The following is a 20556-nucleotide window of genomic DNA, read 5'->3' as shown; positions in this document are numbered from 1 at the left end:
ACAGTACTCCAAAGAAACTGCTTTCATCAAGGTCACCAACAACCTATACTTTGCCAATTCCAGTGGATAATTCTCAGAACTCATCTAACTCCACATCTCAGCTGAATTTGATGCAGCTGACCATTTCCTCCTCACTGAAACCTTTTTTTCACTTGGCTTTCAAGATATCACCATGTGCAGTGACATTAACAGACACACTCTTATTAATAATTACACATCTCATTATCCATTTCCTCACTGGGTAACTGTTATGAAAGCTCGTCTTCTCCCACCTCACTAGTCCCTCCCTCTCAGTCCTCTGCTAGCTTGTTCAGTCTCTTCCCACCATTCCGTGAGGGGCACCAGGGCACCCAGTGCTCAGCCCTCCCACCTCTTCTCGACCTACTCATTCCCCCACAAGATACTATCTAGTCACACAGCTAGACGAGACCATTCCATATAATTATACTATATAATTTTGGGGGATTCATATACCTAAATGCTTACCTGACATTTTCACCTATATATCTTATACACATCTCATATCCAAAACTGAATTCTTGATTTTCTTCCCACAAACTTGCTTCTCCTGTAGTCCTTTCCATCTCAGTAAATGGCACCACCATTCACGCAGTTGCTCAGGCCAAAGACTAAAATTATCCTTGGTTCATCTTATTCTCTCACAATCTGCGTCTAATCTACCAGCAAACACTACTGGTGATGCATTTAAAAATACGTCCGTGATCTTACTACGTCTCCCCTCATCCACTGTTAGCAGCCTGGTCCAACCTACTGTCTCTCTCGCTGCTGCTGCTGCTACTTCCATTCCTGACCCTCAGGTGACACTATGCACACCTATTCCATCAAAAGAAACAGCCAGTTAAACCACTCCCCTGCCTGCACCCTTTTCACAGCTTCCCAACACATGAAGAATGGAAGCCAAGGTCTTCCTCACAACCTGCAGAGGCCCTGTGTGATCTGGCCACCGGCTGCCCTCTTTGGACCGCCCTTTCCCGTGCTGCAGCCACGCTGCCCTTCTCACTTACCTTCAGCATTCCAAGCACGCGCCAGCCCGCGGCTCTTTGCGCTCACTCAGCCTAGATATCCACGCAGCTATCCTCTCACTTCAGTTGGGTCTCAGAGAGCCCTTCCAAGCCACCCTATCTGGAACAGCGCTGCTCCAATTCCTGCCACTTTTTATGTATTTACTCTGTTTTAGGTTTCTTCATAGTTTTAATCATTACCTGATATTATATCATATTTGTTAGTTTAGTATCTAGCTCCCTACTTGAATAGAAACTCTGAGAGCAAGACATTTATCTCATTTGTTCACTGCTATATTCCCAGAACCCAGAACAGTACCTAGTATACAGTAGGTACTCAAAAAATGTTACGTTTCCATTATTTTCATTGGATAATGAGCAAGGAGATTGCTTTTTTCAGAATCCATGTGTGAGAAAAGCCCAAACACTGGGTTGATATATCCTAAGCAGACACCAGAATTCAGTTGGTGACACAGGCCAAAGTGGAGAGAAGTCCAGAAGAATCAATCAGCCCCGATAAAAAGAAACACTTCCAAATCTAACAGTGACACTAAATACTACAAAAGGCAAGAAACTCCATCAGTACATCTACTGAAGCTATCTGTTTGAGGCATATTTTGAGGTTCAGAAATATCAGAACCCAAAGAAAAGAGGCAAACACCCACCTTATCAGCCATCACAGAGGCAAAAAGGAAACGTCCCCCAAGACCAAATGAGTAGATTTTCACACCAATGGTTTTGAAGCTTTTCCCCAAGTCTGAAGTTCTCCGTAATTCCAGTGCCCCAAGGTCAGCTTCTTAAACAAGACAAAATATTAATTAAAATTTCACTTACTGGTGAGCCTCTAGTTCAAAACAATTGTTTTAGAACTACTCTTAGTTTTATAGCAACAGAATTTTCAATGCTATGCATGTTAATCAGATAACAATATAAAATGATATAGGAATTGACACAGGAAATTCACACTTTGGTTTTATCTTTATACATGTGAAGTTTTATATTGGACAGGAAGAGAGGATTAATTTCAGTACAGTGTTGCATTAGAACACCACAGCATCCTGTTTTACTTTCTTCATGACACAGTTTGAAACTATCTTATTGTATTTTAAGTTGTATCATTTGAGTTTTGATTTTCTGGCTGATCATCCAACATGTCTACACGAATTTAAGCTCCATGAGAGCTGGCCTTAGGTGTTTTGTTCTCACCATCCTGAGAAGAGTGTTTAACATACTACTGCAGGTGTTCGAATGAATGAATAAATGAAATGAATCTGCTGAATGAATAAATGAAAGATTATGCTTTCAGCTTTGTGCCACTGACTGGAAAGCCAGTGGCTTCCACCAACACAAACACAGCCCATGCTCTTTGGCAGAAATCTCTATACATTTCATTTTGTTATTGGTTGTAGCCTAATATTTACTTGATGTACATTGCTAAAATTAAGTTATAGTGTCTCTGTGTATAGCCTGCATTTTTTATTTGATCAAGGCACAGTATAGTACTTGGTTGTTTGTGCGTCCAAGATTTTAAAAATCACTAACAGCTAGTTATCTTTAGCTATTAAAATTACGAGAGAATGGAAGGATCTTTGATGCTTCTACCTATTACAACTCAGAATATTCTACCATGAATGGACACCAGGACACTCTTTTCTGGGACTAAAATATACTTACTGCAGGAGCCATTCACATAGGTGGTAAAGAAGATGATGTTTTCTGATCCCCTACAATGAGGCAAAGACAGGGAAAAGACACGGTTCAAGACTGCTAACAGACTGCATTAACCTTAATCACTCAGCTCCAGGCAGGTCTAATAAGCGTCACCCATGGGTACTAGCCAAAACAGCTTTCTCGGATGCTGTACACCTGATTCTTCTGCAGCAGCATATCTAGGTCCCCCCAGTCTGCTCCCAGGCATTCTCCACACTCCACTACTTCTTTATGTGAACTCTTCCAGCCAGTCAAACTGGTCTCGTTACACTCTCCAAGCCTGCCTCCTGTGTTGGTTCAGATTGTTTCCTTCTTAAAATGTTTTTTTCTTACGTGACTAAATCTTACCCTCACAATCTTTAGGCTCCAGGTTAAAATCTAGCTCTCCCATGAAGTTTCCTGTCACTCTAACTTGAAGACTCCTTTGCTGCAAACTTCTAGAGCAGTGGTTCTCGACCAGGGCCAATATCGCTCCCCAGGGGACAGTCTTGGCTGTCACCAGTGGGGGAGGGGAGATGTTACAACTCTTACGTGGGGAGAGACCAAGGATGCTGCTAAATATCCTGCAATGCACAGGCTTGTCCCCCACAACAAAGAACTATCCAGTCCAAACGCCATTAGTGCTTAGGTTGAGGAGTGCTGCTCGAGAGCCCGTGCAGCTCTCCCGTGCAGCTCTCCCGTGCAGCTCTGTGTCAGCCGCCTGGCCATTCCTTTGTCTCCTATTTGGCTATTTCAATTGCATTCTGTGTGCCTTACCTCTCCTACTCCACCACTGAGTTCTTCACAGCAGGTACTAAGTTTTGTTGTTTCCCCTTAGAACCTAGTTCAGTGCTTTGCATGAACTAAATAATTTAGTTCTTTCATCTGAAATAGACAACTAGGTCAGAAGTTGAATTATTTAAACTCTAACTTGGAAAGGGAGTTCCAAGGAACTAGATTCAGACCTTGATAGGACTGATAGATTAGCACCAGCAAAAGGTGCTGGCTATCAGATATAGAGAACAAACTAGGGGTTTCCACTGGGGAGAGGAAGTAGGGGAGAGGTGAGAAAGGGGTGGGAGATTAAGAGGTGGAGACTACTATGTATAAAGTAAATAAGCTACAAGGATACATTGTACAGTGCAAAGAACAAAGCCAATGTTTTATAACTATAAATGGAGTATAACCTATAAAATTTTTGAATCACTATGTTATACACCTAAAATGATTATAATATTACAAATCAACTGTTCCTCAATAAAACAAAAAAGTGCTGGGTCTGAGCATGTTCTTTCAGAGCTTTAGACTGTAAATTTCTAGAAACCAAAGATCTAAAAGGTGAGTAAACAGTTAGCAGGAGCCCAAATCGTATATTTAGACACTATTCAATGAAGCAAGTTAACAAAAGTAAAAATTCTTGTATAAGATACAAAACAAAATACCATTTTAAAATAACTCTTTAGTTTTAAAGATGAGTTTTCTGTTGTTTCCTTTAGCTTTACTGAGGTATAACTGACAACTAAAATTGTAAGACATCTAAAATGTACATTGTGGTGATCTGATATATGGATGTAAAGGTGAGCTTTAATGACCAAAATTATTATAGTCTTATTTGAACACACACTACATATTTTAGGTCTATCAGGAGCAAAATAATTTGTTAACTTTGTTACTTTAAAAATTCCTTCCTGATAAGATCATATAAGATATAAACACAATTAATTAAAATACATAAAACGAAAGCAGACACGCGATGTGTACCACAGTAGTGCTATAAAAACCTCATTTAACTAGCATTTCCTAAAAAAGGATGCTTGCTTAAGCATCATTTTTTAAATGTTTTAGTTAATTTCAATGGACATATTTGGCAATGTCTATATCACACCTTGTCTATATCAATGTCTATATCTATATTTTCCTACCTCTCCAAGCAAAGAACAATAAGTAGCAAACTCTTCCTTGGGATTATGGATCACTGTCATGAACACCAACTGTATGAAACTGTAATGCAATGTTCCCATTAGAACTTACTGAGGCTTTGTGTTCTCCTGAAAGTGAAAGTGAAGTCGCTCAGTCGTGTCCGCCTCTTTGCTACCCCATGGACTGTAGCCTACTAGGCTCCTTGTCCATGAGATTTTCCAGGCAAGAATACTGGAGTGGGTTGCCATTTCCTTCTCCAGGGGATCTTCCCAGCCCAGGGATTGAAGCCAGGTATCCCGAATTGTAAGCAGACGCTTTACCATCTGAGCTCCTGACACAGCACTAAATCCCTCCATCCTGTCTGTTTCTCTGTCTTGTTCTCTGTCTCTGCCTGTTCTTAGAGCTCTTCCTGCTTCCGTGCGGCTCCCAGGCAGCAGACTCTCAGGCTGGTCTGTGCTTGCTGTTTACACTCACATACCCCACTTCTGGCAGCAACCTGCTATCAACTGGGAAACTAGATCAATGAACTTGCTAAAATTAGTCAAAGAGAAAGAAGAAAGAGGCTCTAAACAAGAATCTGAGCCTAATCAGAGTTTGGAGGTATCATGGCTCTTAATTCTTGCTCAATCATCCCCCAAACTCCCCAAATAAATCTCCTTTCATAGAAGGAACAAGCTAAATCCCAGAGAAGTCAAGCCACTGACTAGCAGCCTTTTTTTAAGAGGAACAAAGGTTAGAACAAAGGTGACCTGACTCCTGAGTAAGAGCCTCCTCCACTGAATCCTCTGTAAGCAGACGGGGTGGGCAATCAAGAGAAGTGAACGAATTGTGGTGCATGGGTAGCGTGACTCTGGCAGCCTGGAAGCTCTCTGAGCTTTCTTCCTGATTCCTCACTACATTCCACCTAACTGACATGGATCTCTAGATGAGGGAGCATAAATGTGCACGCAGAGAAGCATGTAAGCCCCCCAGTCAAAGCAGTATTTTATGCTATTGCAATTGATGTCACCGTGTACACAGAATAAACCTTTTGCAGGCAGTACCTACTCGGTGACGTGCCTTGTTTTATATTTTAACATTTAGTGAGACAAGTCTTCTTTCCCAGCAGAATTAGAAGTTCCTCCAGGTCAAGGTCTATGCTGCACCCCTCTCTCACATCCCTTATGGCACCCTGAAGAGCACTTGGCACCTATTAAGTGCTTAACACTGATTCGTGTGACTTCTGGCAGCATCATCAGGAAAGGTTTAGGGCTCTGCACGGATGGAATCTTCTGTTACTCACCATTTGGCCAAACAGACTGCTTTGTGGATTTCTTCCCACTTTCCCCCAAAATTCTTGGACACCCACAGGCCATTCTGAAAGATTATAAATGACTTATCAAAATTCCAGTTTTATCATGTGCAGCTGCTTGTATGACCTTTTAATAATTCATATCCAATCATTCAGGGCAGTAAAAACACACACTGAAATTCCAGCCAAGCTGCCGAGCTCACAGACACACAGATTATGGGGCCCCCCTAGGGTCTTGGATCAGAATAACAAATGCTTATGAAGTGCCTACTATGTGCCAAGTGTACCAGACGCTGCACTGGTGATACAAAGATGAATAAGACACACTCCCTGCTCTCAAGGAGCTCATAGTTTAACAAGGGTACACATAAGAAAGTTCAATACACACGGTAAGTGTTATGGAAACATGGTCTCTGGGGTAAGAGCAGGGAAAGGAGAGACAAAGCATCAGAGCTGACTTGTGAAGAAGACAGCCAAACTGAGTCTTAAATGATGAGCAGTGTAACCAAAAGAAGGCAAATGGGAGATGAGATGTCAATGCACAAAGAGATTAGTACAAGCAGAGACAGAGAGGTGATGAAACATCTCAGTGTGTGCAGGGAGCTGAAGCCTTCAGACACAGATGGAGCAACATTCCAAGGTGAAGAGAGGAGCCAGTGCTGGGGAGGGGGCGGCAGCTCGTGCAGAGCCCTCCTTCTGTGCCAGACTGAGGAATCCGGTCCTTATTTTATATGGGATACTTGAAGTAGGGGAATGACATGACCAGTTTTACTTTTTTTAAGAGGAATACTTGGATGACAGTGGGAAAGATGGATTTCAGAGGGTTCAAACTATTAATAGAAGCAGGGAAAGGAGTGACTAATTGTTGCATTAAGAGTTAGTAAGACCTGAAGCCACAGCTGTGAGGAAAAGGCTCAGAAATAATATAGACTCTAGATTCAGTAGAACTGGACATTTTCCTGTAGGGCAGGATGGAGTGCATGTCTGTGTGTGTGTGTGTGTGTGTGAAAGTTGAACACTCTGAGATTCTCGGTGAGGGGAAAGCAGTGTTGTGGAATCTTTAGCCAGCATAAGGATGAATGGAAGAACAATGTTGCTGAGAAAGGTTAAGTTTGAGGGACCTGTGGGACATCTAGCTACAGATACCCAGCAGACAGCAAGAAAGGCATCTGAAGCCCCAGGAAGAAGCCAGGACCAGAGGTAGGCATTTGAGAATCTTATATTTCACAGTGGTAGCAACATGGTAAAGAGTGGAAGAGACTACTCAGAGTAAAATGAGCAATGGGGATTTAAGGGGAGGTTGAAAGGAGTTTAAAAAAGAGACTAAGAAGCAATGGTTAGAAGGTGGGAAAGAACCAAAGGGACTGCCACAGAAGCCAAGCAAGTAGAATTCCCAAAAGGAGGTCAATGCTTTCAAGTGCAGCAGAGACTTCATAAGATAAAAACTGACAATTTCAGTGACATTGGCAATAGGAGTCTAGTGAGCTCAGACCCACTGGAGGTGGGACTGAAATGTCCTGGAGCAGCTCAAATGAAATGGTGATGGTTTAGGCAGAAATAACTTCAGCGGTCCTCCACTTTCACCCATCATTCTTCTTTAACTCTTCCTCCTCTAGTAACATTCACCTCCCAGCATTTCTAATTAACCTAATCCTACTTAGAAATAGGGGAGGGTCTGATATCACCTATTTACACTTTAGTACAAATTGGTCCATCTCTCCACCCTGATTATTTGTACTTCAAACTCACCCTTAATGGGAAGAAATTTCAGGTCTAAAAGCATATTGTGCTTGCCTCTCCCTAGGATAGCTGTTTTAATAAACTTAAGATACTTGGTAAGGGTGATGGGGTTTTCAAAGGCATATCAATGGTTCTGTCCATTCCAACAGGGGTCTCTTTGTTCCCTTGAAGGGCCTTCAGCTCAAGCTGCTGCTGCTAAGTCACTTCAGTCGTGTCTGACTCAAGCTGCTGAAGGCCAATTCCCAGGAATTGTTGCTTTCAGACGTGAAGCCTATCCTGTAGGCTAGTTTTCCTCCTCTGGCTGAGTTTAACTCTGACCTTCCTTGAGCCTCCCAGCCTGACCTCAGCTGAAAGTTCTGCCCCCAGAAGACCCAGAACCCAGACCTCTCTTCCAAGTGTCCTTCTCATCCTCCCTATGCCATCCTGTTGCTCAGCCCAACTTGTCTATATTTGATAATCCTATTTCTATTCCCAGAATGGCCATCACAGCAATGGCTCTCAGATTTTAGTGTGCAGGCTTGGCTGGCAAGCTTGTTAAAAACACTAGCCACCTCACTGACACACTATATCCGGATCGGGGCCAAGAAATCTGCATCTTAAACCAGCTCCCAGGGATTTTTATCTGATCCTGCAGGTCAGCAGACCACACTCTAAGCAAATGATGCGAGAGAGCCATATAAACACAGAGTGTTAATTATGACTACTATCATAGTCTGGCAACTCAGCCACTCTGGGCCCTTAACATCCATGATAAAACAGACTGGTCCTCCAGGAATGGTAAAGCTGAGCTGCTCCTCAGGAAACTTTCCGAACAAAGGTGGGAGGGCCACCCGTGGTTTCTGGGAAGAGTACAGGAATGGGATGGGGGTGCAGGGAATTAGGACTCTGGATATTTAACACATGGGCGTCAAAGACAGACATCAACAGGTTTTTATACTAAGGACTGTGAACAAGAAAAAATTATAAAGGTGTAGTTTGGCCATAGGAAAGACACAATAACAATCTTAAAAGTTTAACAATTTATGGCCTGTCTCTTGCAGAACATGAATGATTAAACTGTTTCCTAGTTCATTACTCTAGTAGTAAGTATCTGTTCACTTAAAAAAAATTGTAATGATAACTAGACACATACCTATCTGGTATAGACAGCATATGAAAATTGTGTCCTTTACCATATAGGAAAACACACACACACAAACCACAAACCCACACTTCACACCATAAGCAGTCACTAGAAGACAGTCCAACATAAAAAGCGTCACCTACACGGCCCTCTTAAGACAGTGCATTTTGAGACTATAAAAACCCCAAAGGCAAGACAAGTTCTTCAACTAGACTTACTTCAGTGCTGAGAGCTAAAAGATAATCAGAATTTTGCGGGCTATACATCATCTGAGTCAGAGGATGAAAAGGGAGATTGGTCTGGACAAAGTTCTTTGCAAAATCTGATGATCTGAATATTCTTCCTCCATGACTTCCTCCAGATACCTCTGCTGTTAAAATCACCTGGTCAGGGAGAAGGAAGTTCAGAACCAGGGTATAATACTATAAAAGTACATGAAGTTCCTCCACCATTTTCACCAGACATTTGTTCAAAAATTTTAGTTCCAAAAGTAAGAAGAGTTATAAAAACAGATTAGTTGATACACTCTCTTCCTGAAGTATTAGTCTTACAAAAAAAAAATACTGTCCTGAGACACTGCATTGTATCTATGAAGATAAGCTTGATCAGTCTGAGATTAGCCAGTTTCCCCAAAGACTAGAATGTTGTCTTTAGACGTATACCTTGTAACGCTAAACAACCACCACATAATTATGAAGAGTTTTGATGCATCTTAGACAAGGTCCAAAAAAAACAACTTGTGTGCAAAACGCCATTCTTTCGTAATCAGTATTAAATTGTTTCATTTTATTATATTGTAAATATTGTAATAGTAAACTAAATATATTGCTGTGTATCACTAGACCATTCAAATATCAACATCTGACAGCCTTGTATATGGTACTATGCACAGTTTTGTACACGTATGATATAGTCTCACCTTCCCAGAGTTCTCAGGACCAATAGCCATGCCAAATTCAGTCCGAATGAATGTGTTATTGATGAGATTTGTGATATCCTTAAAGTTCTTTCCATAGTCCTCACTGAGAGGGAAAAAAAAGGACAAATTTAGAATGCAGAGGTCATGGGCACTGTTGGGTTTGTACCTAGCTTCCCTCACTCTCCGGCAACTTTATCGAGGCACTCACCCTCCTGATTCTACCCCTACCCGCGGTGGTGGGCCTAATTAGTGGAAGGAAGTTCCAATCCCTCATGGGTGACAGAGTCAGGAATGAGGCAAGGACCTAGACTGAGCCAGTAAGAAAAAAGTGGGAGAACTGGGATCAATTAGGAAACACACTTAAGACAATCACTTAATGAAATGATCTGTCTTCCTTAAGGATCAGTGGTTCTTAACCAGGGTATTTTTGCCCCATGCCCCCACCCCACCAAGCAAACATTTGGTAATGTCTGGAGGCATTGTTCATTATCACAACTCAGGGTTGGGTGCTACTGGCATTGTATTGGCATCATAGTAGGTAGAAGTCAGGGGTGCGGCCAAACATCCTACAATACATGGGACAGTCTCCCAAAAAAAGAGAGGGCCACAAGCATCTGGCATCAAAGGGGCATCTGGCCCCAAATGCCAATAGCATCAACGTTGAGAAACTCCCATGTTGTACTATGTGAATACAAAACAGAATAAAAAAATGCTACAGGCATTCTGATACAGTGAGAGCCAAACTTGAAGTAGAAGCCAACATAAGTGACCAGTACTGCTGAAATAGTTCTGGGATTCCGGAGAGGTAGCCTGTGACGCTGCACTGAATCGACCCATCCTTCCTCTGTGAATTCCCTTATTATTATTTTTTAAAGATTTTTTGATGTGGACCATTTTTAAAGTCTTTATTGAATTGTCACAATATGCTTCTGTTTTTTATTTTGGTTTTTCAGTCCTGAGGCATGTGGGATCTTAGTTCCCCTAGCAGGGATCGAAACCACACCCCTAGCATTGGAAGGTGAAGTCTTAACCACTGGACTGCCAGAGAAGTCCCAATTCCCTTATTACTTAAGCTATTATATTAAAAGTTTGAGTTGGGCTCTCTGCTAAATGTAGCCAAAGGCCTTCTAATTAATTTATCAATGCATTGTATTGTACTCGTGATAAAGCTTGTAAGTTAAGTAGCAGGATCTTGAGTACCTCCTCCCCCAAAGTTACCATCCTTAGGCACAAATCTCTTAATGCATGCAGCACACAGCTAAAGAAGACAGATAAACTTAATCGCAACTCCCAGGTTGTTTAGAGCTTTTCCCAAAAGTTCATTTCAACAATATCTTTGAGAAGTATTAAAGTCAATTTTTAGATTTCAAAAAGTAAGACAAAAAAAAGTCAGGAGTATTTAATACTATGCACAGCTCTAACATGATATATAATGCTAGATCTTAATATTAATTAAATTTCAGTATCATAAGTGATGACCACAGAGCACTGCAAGTCAGTTGCCCATGATAAATGCAATGTACAGTGGTCTTCACTGATATGACTTAAGGGGTGGTACAGTTTTGCTATTAGCCTCAACAGAAAAAGAATCACAGAACCACAGACCATGAGACAGGCAAGGAACTGAAGAGAACATCTTGTCCAACTCCCTTATTTCACAGAGGAGGAGGTTCAAGGGGAAGCAATTAATCAAAAGTCAACCAGTCAATTAAGGGCAAAACTGAAACTACAATCTAATTCTCTTAACGCTCAGCCCCAAACTTGAGACAACTTTTAATTATGTGTAAGGAATTCTTCCTTTGCAACCAGTGGTCCTGCTCTTTCTTGCCAGGGCTTGTGGCCTGTCAGGAAAGGTCCGCTTAGAGGAAACTGAAGAGAGACAGGAGGGAAGTATCTCTGAGAGAAGGTAGAGGTCCCTTCACTATGCTAAAGCAAACTACATGGGACTTTTAAGTTGTCTTTCCATCTCTTAGAACACACACAGAAAAAACTAAATAAAATAGGGATTAGAAACCACCCAACAGATTCCTGTTACCCTTCCTTTGACTTCTGAGTACAAGAAAAGTTCTTATCTTCTAGACAGCAGGCCAAGAGATATGCATCTTCAAGTCCTAGTTCTACAGTGCATACATCATCAATAGCTCAGACCATGTCCTAAAGAGTCTGCAGCAGCTAGATTATCACCAGTTCACAAATCACCCCTCCTTCGTGACATCCCAGGGAACCTCCACAAACCTGCTGGCAAGTGCACTTGCTTTTCAAGAACTTGGCACAACAAACACATCCCTGCCCTTCAGAAAAAGAAAGCAACACGAGGGAAACAAAAAATCATCTGCTACAACACTCTGGCACTTTTGCCAGATAAACAAATGGAGCATGAGAGACCAGTGTCAACCTGCTGGGATTTAAGTAGTGTTTTGTCAAGGCCATGTAGGGCCCAGGAAAATATATATATATATATATATATATATATATATATATATTTTTTTTTTTTAGGATAACCTGTTATTTTTATTTTCATAGTAAGTTTCTATTACCTTTTACAGACTTTTTAACAATGAACTGGTATTATTTTTAAAGTTCAGAAAAAAAATTCTTTAGTAGCAGAAATGGACATCTTTTCTCTTTCATTCCTGAAAGGATTCTTAAAAGCATCTCTTCTGCCCATCTCAGGTTCTCGTTTGCTTCAAGCAAGGTACTTTCCCGACTCATATTGCCAGTCAGGAAGTCCAGAAGATCAGAATATATTTTAATATGGCACTTTGCTTTAAAGTGGCTTTATCTTTTATCAGCATATATATTGGCATACATCATATATCATGGAGAGGAAATCAATGAAACACATTGAAAAAGAAATCACTTTTCAAATTCCATATGATAATTAAGAGTTATGAACAGGAAACATTAACAAAGCCCTGTGAAACCATCTGCTTTAGAAGTAAGTCTTTTTAATAACAATTCTATACATCAAACCTAACAAAGCTCTTTCTGGTTAGCAAAAACAAATGATCACTTTTGCTATATCTGTGGTGTAAACATGTATAAGAATATGTACATTTGTAACAATAAAAAATAGTACTGGAGTACAAACGTTTTTGGGAGGATAGAGCCTAATACCACCAAAGAACATGAAAAATCTAGACATTATTTAAAAAAAGTAATCATCACATGGAGTTCTGATAAGACATAGCATTAAAATTCCTCCTAAGATGAAGGACTCAGGAGGGTATTTTTCCAGAAGACTAACATGTTGACTGACATTCAACCCAAATGCCAATAACGAAGAATCACACCTCCGGTTTTGACCACTTTTCATTTATAATACAGAGGAACTGTGACAATGGGCATTTGACCTGCAGATATTCAATGAAAAGTAACAATAAAAGAATCCTACAATAAATATCTCACAGAATCTTACATTTTACTTTTTTCAACAATCAAACAAGCATAAATATCTTTGTTTGGTTGATTTTCAGGCCTAACCACTTCTTTACTCCTTTAATTCATTTTTGCCATGATTAAGTCACTATAAATTATTACAATAAAAGCAAAAAGAAAGACAACAAACTCCAAAAAAATTAGTTTTCTAGTTTTCACTAATTGAGAAAGCTTATACAGTTAATCCTCATTATTTACAGATTCCATATTTATAAATTTGCCTACTCAGATTTGTAACCCCAAATCAATACTCATGACACTTTTCTAGTCACTGGCAGATACGCATAGAGCAGCGAAAAATGTGTCACTTGGGGCTCACGTTCCCTTCTGCAGTCCAACAAGCGGCTGGCCTGCCTTCTTGTTTCAGCTCTTATACTGTGCATGAGTATCTTCCTTACAGTCTGTTTACTGCTCTGCATTTTGCATTTTTGTGCCTTCTGTTGGTGCTTTGCTATTTAAATAGTCCCCAAGCACAGTTATGAAGTGCTGTTTGGTGTTTCTGGAGAAAATATGTGAGTTAGATAAACTTCTTTCTGCAACAGTTGGTTGTGAGCTCAATGAATCAATAATACACACAAGGTATCTTTAAACAGAAACACACATAAAACAAGGTTAATAGACTGATCAACTGATGAAAATGAATGCTGTGGCCAGAAGTTTGCAGGAACCTAATTCTGTATTTCCCCTAGAAGCAATGGCTCAGTATTCACTAATTCAGTATTCATGGAGACTGGAGAACATAATTATTGTGAATGAGAACTAACTGGATTGAGATTTCCAGTTAAAAGATCAATAAGGAGACTGTAGCTTATTAAAATGTTCCAAGACTTACAGACCTGAAACCACTGCCGGGTGAGATGGGCAGAATCTGAATCTACATTAAACTGAATTCCCAATACTTCAGTTTCTTTGTTTTAACCCCAACTGTCTCTGATGCTACCTTATGTGTTTTAAATTTAATTTTCATTGTGTTTTATCCTTATTTGAAAAGGATACATGTTTTCTACAGAAGTTTTGAAAATACAAGTAGGAAAATAAAGAGGGTGAAATATTATAAATAAAATCACACAATTTTTTATCAGAAGGAACATGAGTATGTATCTGAGGTCCTTATTTTGCTCTGATTGACAATAAGACAATCCTAAGAACAGGATTTTCATTCCCATGAAAATCATGGGAATATTTAAGTGACAAAAACCACCTAGCTTCATGATTTTTATATGCCCTAAGTTTGTAAAAATGAAGGTGCAGTAAAATGCCATCATCATACATTTCAATAAACTTTAAGAAACAAAAAGCAGAAAAATATATTCTGCAAACAGAATTTATGCTAACCTTGTAATTAGAAATATGCAGTCATTGCTAATAATCTACTAAGGTGAAAACTGAGCCAAGCATATCATTAAAAAGGTTGTCATAATGAGATGCCTTGGAGAACCTGGTTTACTGAACTCTGCTTTAGTATCTGCTGCATATCTTTATTGTTTATTTATTTATTGACCATGTGGGTTCTTAGTACCCTGACCAGGGATCAAACTTGCATTTCCTGTGGTAGAAGCATGGAGTCTTAGCCACTAAACTGTCAGAGAAGTTTCTGTTGCATATATTTAAATTATCCTTTTTATTAAACCTCAGGTAACATCCTGAAAAACTTACATTGACTACAGTATAAACTTTAATGTGAAATCTCTTAGAGATTCCCTTACCAATTTCCAGAATTTGAACAACTTTCAATAGGAAATAGAAATCACAAGTAAAACAGTCCAGCAGTTTTCTGTTAACTTGGTATAGAATTTTGCTGTACATAATGTGCTTCACTAAGTTAATCTTACAATGAAAGGTTAGACTCAAAGGGCCATAAAACAAAAAGGCACACAACATTTGTTGCTGAAAATCAAATTGTCATCTTAACTACAGCTGCTGCTGCTAAGTCGCTTCAGTTGTGTCCGACTCTGTGCGACCCCATAGATGGCAGCCCACCAGGCTCCCCTGTCCCTGGGATTCTCCAGGCAAGAACACTGGAGTGGGTTGCCATTTCCTTCTCCAATGCATGAAAGTGAAAAGTGAAAGTGAAGTCGCTCAGTTGAGTCCGACCCTCAGCGACCCCACGGACTGCAGCCTACCAGGCTCCTCCGTCCATGGGATTTTCCAGGCAAGAGTACTGGAGTGGGGTGCCACTGCCTTCTCCGTAACTATAGCTAGTTATTTCCTTTTTAATTTCATATTTGTAACTGAGAGGTAACATTCCTGAAGAGGGAATCAAAATTTATACTATTCAAATATGATTCCTTTTAATTGAAGATATTAGTATGTTATTCAATTCTATCCAATCATTAATGCCCAGGGATTTTATTTCCCAAATCTGTTAACAAACCTCTTTCTGAAGTGTGCTCCCTCTAACTCGACACAGGTAACAGAAACAACTAACTTCCTTCTCCTCACGCATACCTCCATGCGGCACTGCTTATGGCAGGTGGCATCTGATTAGCTGCCTCCTACTTGAATCCCAAATGAACCTTTGACCACATAAGATTTGAGAGAGAAAGACAATCCAATAAATAATACAATCATTAAAGCTGCGAAAAACAGAAGAGTCTTCAGAGCAGATTCAACAGGCTTTTATTTGATTTCTCAGTTGCACAAGCTCAGCATATTCAGGACTCGTTTTGCTCAAATTGCTCCCTCCCTTTCCCATTTCTGAAGCAACACGTGCCTCTTGGCTGGTGTGTCCAACAACATGAGTCACTTCAGACTAGGCCAGGCCAGCCTAGCTGGGGAGGCAACAAGGCATATTTACAGTCTCCACCCAAATTTTGGAAGAGTTTTCATTTCACAGCAGGGAGGAAGTAATTAATATTCAAAATGACCTTGGAAAAACCAAACAAACCCAACAAACAAAGCTGGTGTGCAAAATGAAGAAAAAGAACCTTAGTAACATACTATACCAGAAACAACTCGCTTTACTCTCTAGTAAAGTGTATATTAGTGGTTTCTCACAAGACTAGACAAATATAGGATGGAAAAAGGCTGAGTCAGAGGGTGGTAGGTATTTAAGCAGAACACAGCGATACTGTTTTGTTTTGTTTGGGGTTGTCTCAAAGTAAGCACAACGCTGAAAAGCAAAAGGACAGGAAAAGCAGTCGTGAAAACACTTCACTCCCCGTGGGTATGACTCTGGTCTGTCAGGTTGGTCCAGTTCTAGCCACGTGATTGAAGAGCACTATAGAGGCTAACATGTGAATTCAGAAAGCAAACAAAAAAGCGGCTGAAGCAACAGGTTTAGAACATAATTCAACCAAGAGAAGGAATTTAGTAAAGGATTCAAAACGTGCAGAGATCAGAGACGAGGTTTTCATTTGCTACCATAATATAAACTGGAAATAGGCATCTTCTTAAGAGAACCCCAAGTAAGACGGTAGGTGTTGCGATAGGGCATCAGAGGGCAGACACACTGAAACCATAATTACAGAAAACTAGTCAATCTGATCACACGGATCACAGCCTTGTCTAACTCAATGAAACTAAGCCATGCTGTGTGGGGCCACCCAAGACGGGCGGGTCATGGTGGAAAGGTCTGACAGAATGTGGTCCACTGGAGAAGGGAATGGCAAACCACTTCAGTATTCTTGCCTTGAGAACCCCATGAATAGTATGAAAAGGCGAAATGATAGGATACTGAAAGGGGAACTCCCCAAGTTGGTAGGTGCCCAATATACTACTGGAGATCAGTGGAGAAATAACTCCAGAAAGAATGAAGGGATGGAGCCAAAGCAAAAACAATAGCCAGTTGTGGATGTGACTGGTGATAGAAGCAAGGTCCAATGGAGATCAGTCCTGGGTGTTCACTGGAAGGACTGATGCTAAAACTGAAACTCCAATACTTTGGCCACCTCATACAAAGAGTTGACTCATTGGAAAAGACTCTGATGCTGGGAGGGATTGGAGGCAGGAGGAGAAGGGGACGACAGAGGATGAGATGGCTGGATGGCATCACCGACCTGATGGACATGAGTTTGCGTGAACTCCGGGAGTTGGTGATGGACAGGGAGGCCTGGCATGCTGCGATTCATGGGGTCGCAAAGAGTCGGACACGACTGAACTGAACTGATGACATACATGTGTGATATTTATCATAGTAGCATTAACAATAGTGAAAAAACTACAACTTAAGTGTCCAAGAGAATAATGATTAAGTAAATTCTTTCAATCTAACAAAAATGATAAGAATTTGACAAATATGGTATGAGCAGTGACTAATCAGAATGGTTATAGTTCATAACATCAGGTGTTGGTAACACTTCCATGTTGGCTGGGGAGGGGGTGTACTTGTAGAAGCTATGGAGGCATCTGGGGGCAGGCAGGAAATCACCTTTTATTAACTGGTATGGAAGGCTTTCAATTCATTAAAAAAACTACTAATAGTACCACAGTGCCAGTACATGCTGGTTACATGCCGTATCTGGCCACTGGCAAGGCAACAGCTAACGGTACCAAGTTCTTATTCCATGATAGGTGCTGCAAAGCACAACTCTCAATGGCTCTAAGGTGGCTGTTGTTATCATATTTCTTTTACAGATGACAAAAAGACTCAGGGAGGTTAAATGACTTACCCAAGTTCATTCTGCTCACAAATAATGCTGAGATTCAACCCCAGGCCTATATGCCAAGAGGTAACTTTACACTGTACCATGTTGCTTCCTAAGACTATAGAATTATATGGTATAACATTAAAGGGGAAACGTCAAGATAATAAACTGTAAATAAGATTACTTGACTTTAAGGTGAATTTTTTTTCATTTAAAATTTCCAATGTTTTATAATATGGTTGCATTGCTTTTTTAATGGAAGGTGAGTTGGTAAGGAAAACTGTATCATAAAGACTTTTACAACAGCAAAGTTTCTTAAAAAATGGAAAGAGTTTACTAAAGTTACAAAAATTTTAATGCATTTTTTTCCTTTCCAAACAGGATACTTTACATCTACCTGAAATGGTTCAACTAGTTTTCTAACTTAATAAACAAAATCACCTATAAATTACAGTCCCTTCTAGAATTAGGATTCTGTAATACCTTGTCAATCCTTATCAAACAAATAAAAATACTATTAGCCTAAGAATTATTAAAGAAGGCAAGACATTCCTTCATTCAATTAATATGTACTGCCTGTCTGTTATGTGTCAGTCATTTAGCTAGTTGCTGGAGAACCCCAAGTTAGTCAAGAACCTGCCTTCATGCAGTGTACAACAATTTCAAGATGGCAATTCTTTCTTGACCTCTTTTTAAATTAAAGTCTTTGTGTTGAAGGGCAGAAAGCACTGGCTCCAGACTCAGGAGCAGCAGTCAAGGGTCACCTATTGGGAAAAGGAGGCTGGACTGATATATATTAGAGTTTCAACATGGGTTCGCTCCCACCTTGGCCAACGTCAACAATCAAGCAAAGAACCCTGAGAAAGTATGGTGTCTCCTGGGAGATCCTTTGGCCCAGAGGGTGATTTCTATATTATCTGCTGAAATGTCAAATTTCTTTAGGTCCCTAGGCAGAAAATGGGATAGACACACATGATTGAGAAGACAATCAGCAACTTCTGGGAGTTAGCTGGCTTTGAATCTTACAGGTAAGGAAAAGAATCCTACCCTTTAACCAAGCTGGACCTTTGAAAAGACAACTCTCAAACTTTGTGAATGTCACAGTATAGACTATAGTCCCAGAACATATATTACCATCATCATTACCAGGCACTTTGGTAGGCCTGACCTGAGAACCTCCTTCGGACCTAAAAACAATGTTTGGGGCTCATAACGTTAGATGAAAAATATTGTCTAATATTTTAGATATTAGGTATCTAACTTCCATGGCAGTCTAGTGGTTAGGACTCCACACTTTCACTGCCAGGGCTTGGGTTCAATATCTTATCAGGAAACTAAGATTTCTCAAGCCACATGGTGGGGCCAAAAAAGAAAAATCACTTGGAAGGTACAGTAAGGATTGTTACTTCAGGAGTATAAAACCATTTTGTCCTCATAATAAGTAGAAAGATGGTTAAACTCTATGCTGCTGCTGCTGCGTCGCTTCAGTCGTGTCTGACTCTGTGCGACCCCAGAGACAGCAGCCCACCATGCTCCCCCGTCCCTGGGATTCTCCAGGCAAGAACACTGGAGTGGGTTGCCATTTCTATTCTATGCTACCTCCCCACAAATAAACATCCATTTAAATTAACATACACACACTCCTATACACTCTTCCTTTATCTTCTTTTACTGTTCTGCCACTCAGTCAGGTCAACCTTATTTCCTTGGAATTAGATTCCTTTTTATGCTGCTTTAAGTTGCTAATTAGATATTACAAAATGTGCTGAGGGCGACAATCTGGTCAAAATTTAAGATGGCCAGAAGATTTTTTAAATCAACTGTTAGATCCCATCATGCCTAGAAAAGCAGAGAACTTATAGTCACAATATGTTACTCAATCAAATTCCCCAATCATATGCTAGGCATCTCACCTTCGATATAGCTTGGACTGTCCAAAAGTCATAATTACCAGTGGTACATGGAAGGTGGTTAAGACTAGAATGATCTGGAGAGACAAAAGCATGTGGTCAATAAGAAACATAATCCAATTATATGTTTGCAACATCTGAGTATCAGAAAGATTGCCAATAATTCTACTTCACAGTAGCCTATATTGTAATACATCTGAAAACCAGGAAGGACCAAGTGATTATGGCTTACAATGATTCAAATTATCAGCTTATTTTGTTGAGATGGTCCCAATGCCTACACCTGATGCAGTGTGAAACAGAGCTAATCAACTCCAAATAACAGTAAAGGAAAAATTTAACTGTTTTGTATCCACATTATTCTAAGATATTCTCAGTCAAGAATCATCTCTTTCCGATTACAAGGCTAGAATAGGGTAAATGCTCTAATAGAGGTTGCTATGTCACATCTGTCCTTTTTTTCTTCTCCCTGCTATTAGTTCTCCATGAAATCAATTTTTTAAATAAGTATTTTTCTAGAGAAAACATGCATGAAGATATGATTGTGATAGATTGGAATAAGAGGCTAGGGAGTCTCATACAGCCATTTAACAAGAAATCTTGGAGATACCAACTATCTTAGATAAAGTGATAAATCATGGGAAATAGTGAACAACTCAAATTTTAGAAGCAAATGAGACAGGCTTAAAGAAATTCTACCAGCAATTTAAAAATTAATAACTTGCTCTTTAGTATAAAAATTGTATTTCTTTCGGCTTCTGATATAGCCTCCCGTGCCTCAATGCTCTGATACATACATTACTAGAATACTGGAGTGCATGAGCTGTGGTCCCTGCCCTTGCTCAGGCAGGATAATAACAGAGCAGGTAATGTCAAGCCCTGTTCAAGACCTGAGGCCAATGAATCCTCAGCAAACCT

At 40.1% G+C, this 20556-nt stretch overlaps 1 protein-coding gene across 5 annotated transcripts in view; it reads right to left on the bottom strand.

Moving 5' to 3' along the window:
• SORT1 (sortilin 1) overlaps positions 1 to 20556 on the bottom strand; it is a 67853-nt gene that overhangs the window by 24208 nt on the left and 23089 nt on the right. For 3 of the 5 annotated variants that reach the window (XM_025288149.3, XM_025288150.3, XM_025288151.3), the window contains exons 3-8: positions 19642 to 19715; positions 9705 to 9807; positions 9004 to 9168; positions 5914 to 5987; positions 2697 to 2746; positions 1688 to 1818 (exon numbers count right to left, since the gene is read on the bottom strand). In XM_025288149.3, the coding sequence (XP_025143934.1) occupies positions 1688 to 1818; positions 2697 to 2746; positions 5914 to 5987; positions 9004 to 9168; positions 9705 to 9807; positions 19642 to 19715 (597 nt within the window). The remainder of the gene's footprint in view (positions 1 to 1687; positions 1819 to 2696; positions 2747 to 5913; positions 5988 to 9003; positions 9169 to 9704; positions 9808 to 19641; positions 19716 to 20556) is intronic. The other 2 variants (XM_044944598.2, XM_044944599.2) reach the window with 1 other exon arrangement.

Source organism: Bubalus bubalis, chromosome 6, assembly GCF_019923935.1.
Source record: "Bubalus bubalis isolate 160015118507 breed Murrah chromosome 6, NDDB_SH_1, whole genome shotgun sequence".
Taxonomy (NCBI): Eukaryota; Metazoa; Chordata; class Mammalia; order Artiodactyla; family Bovidae; genus Bubalus; species Bubalus bubalis.
Note: the sequence above shows the minus strand (reverse complement) of the source record. Positions and strands in the feature narration are given on the sequence as shown.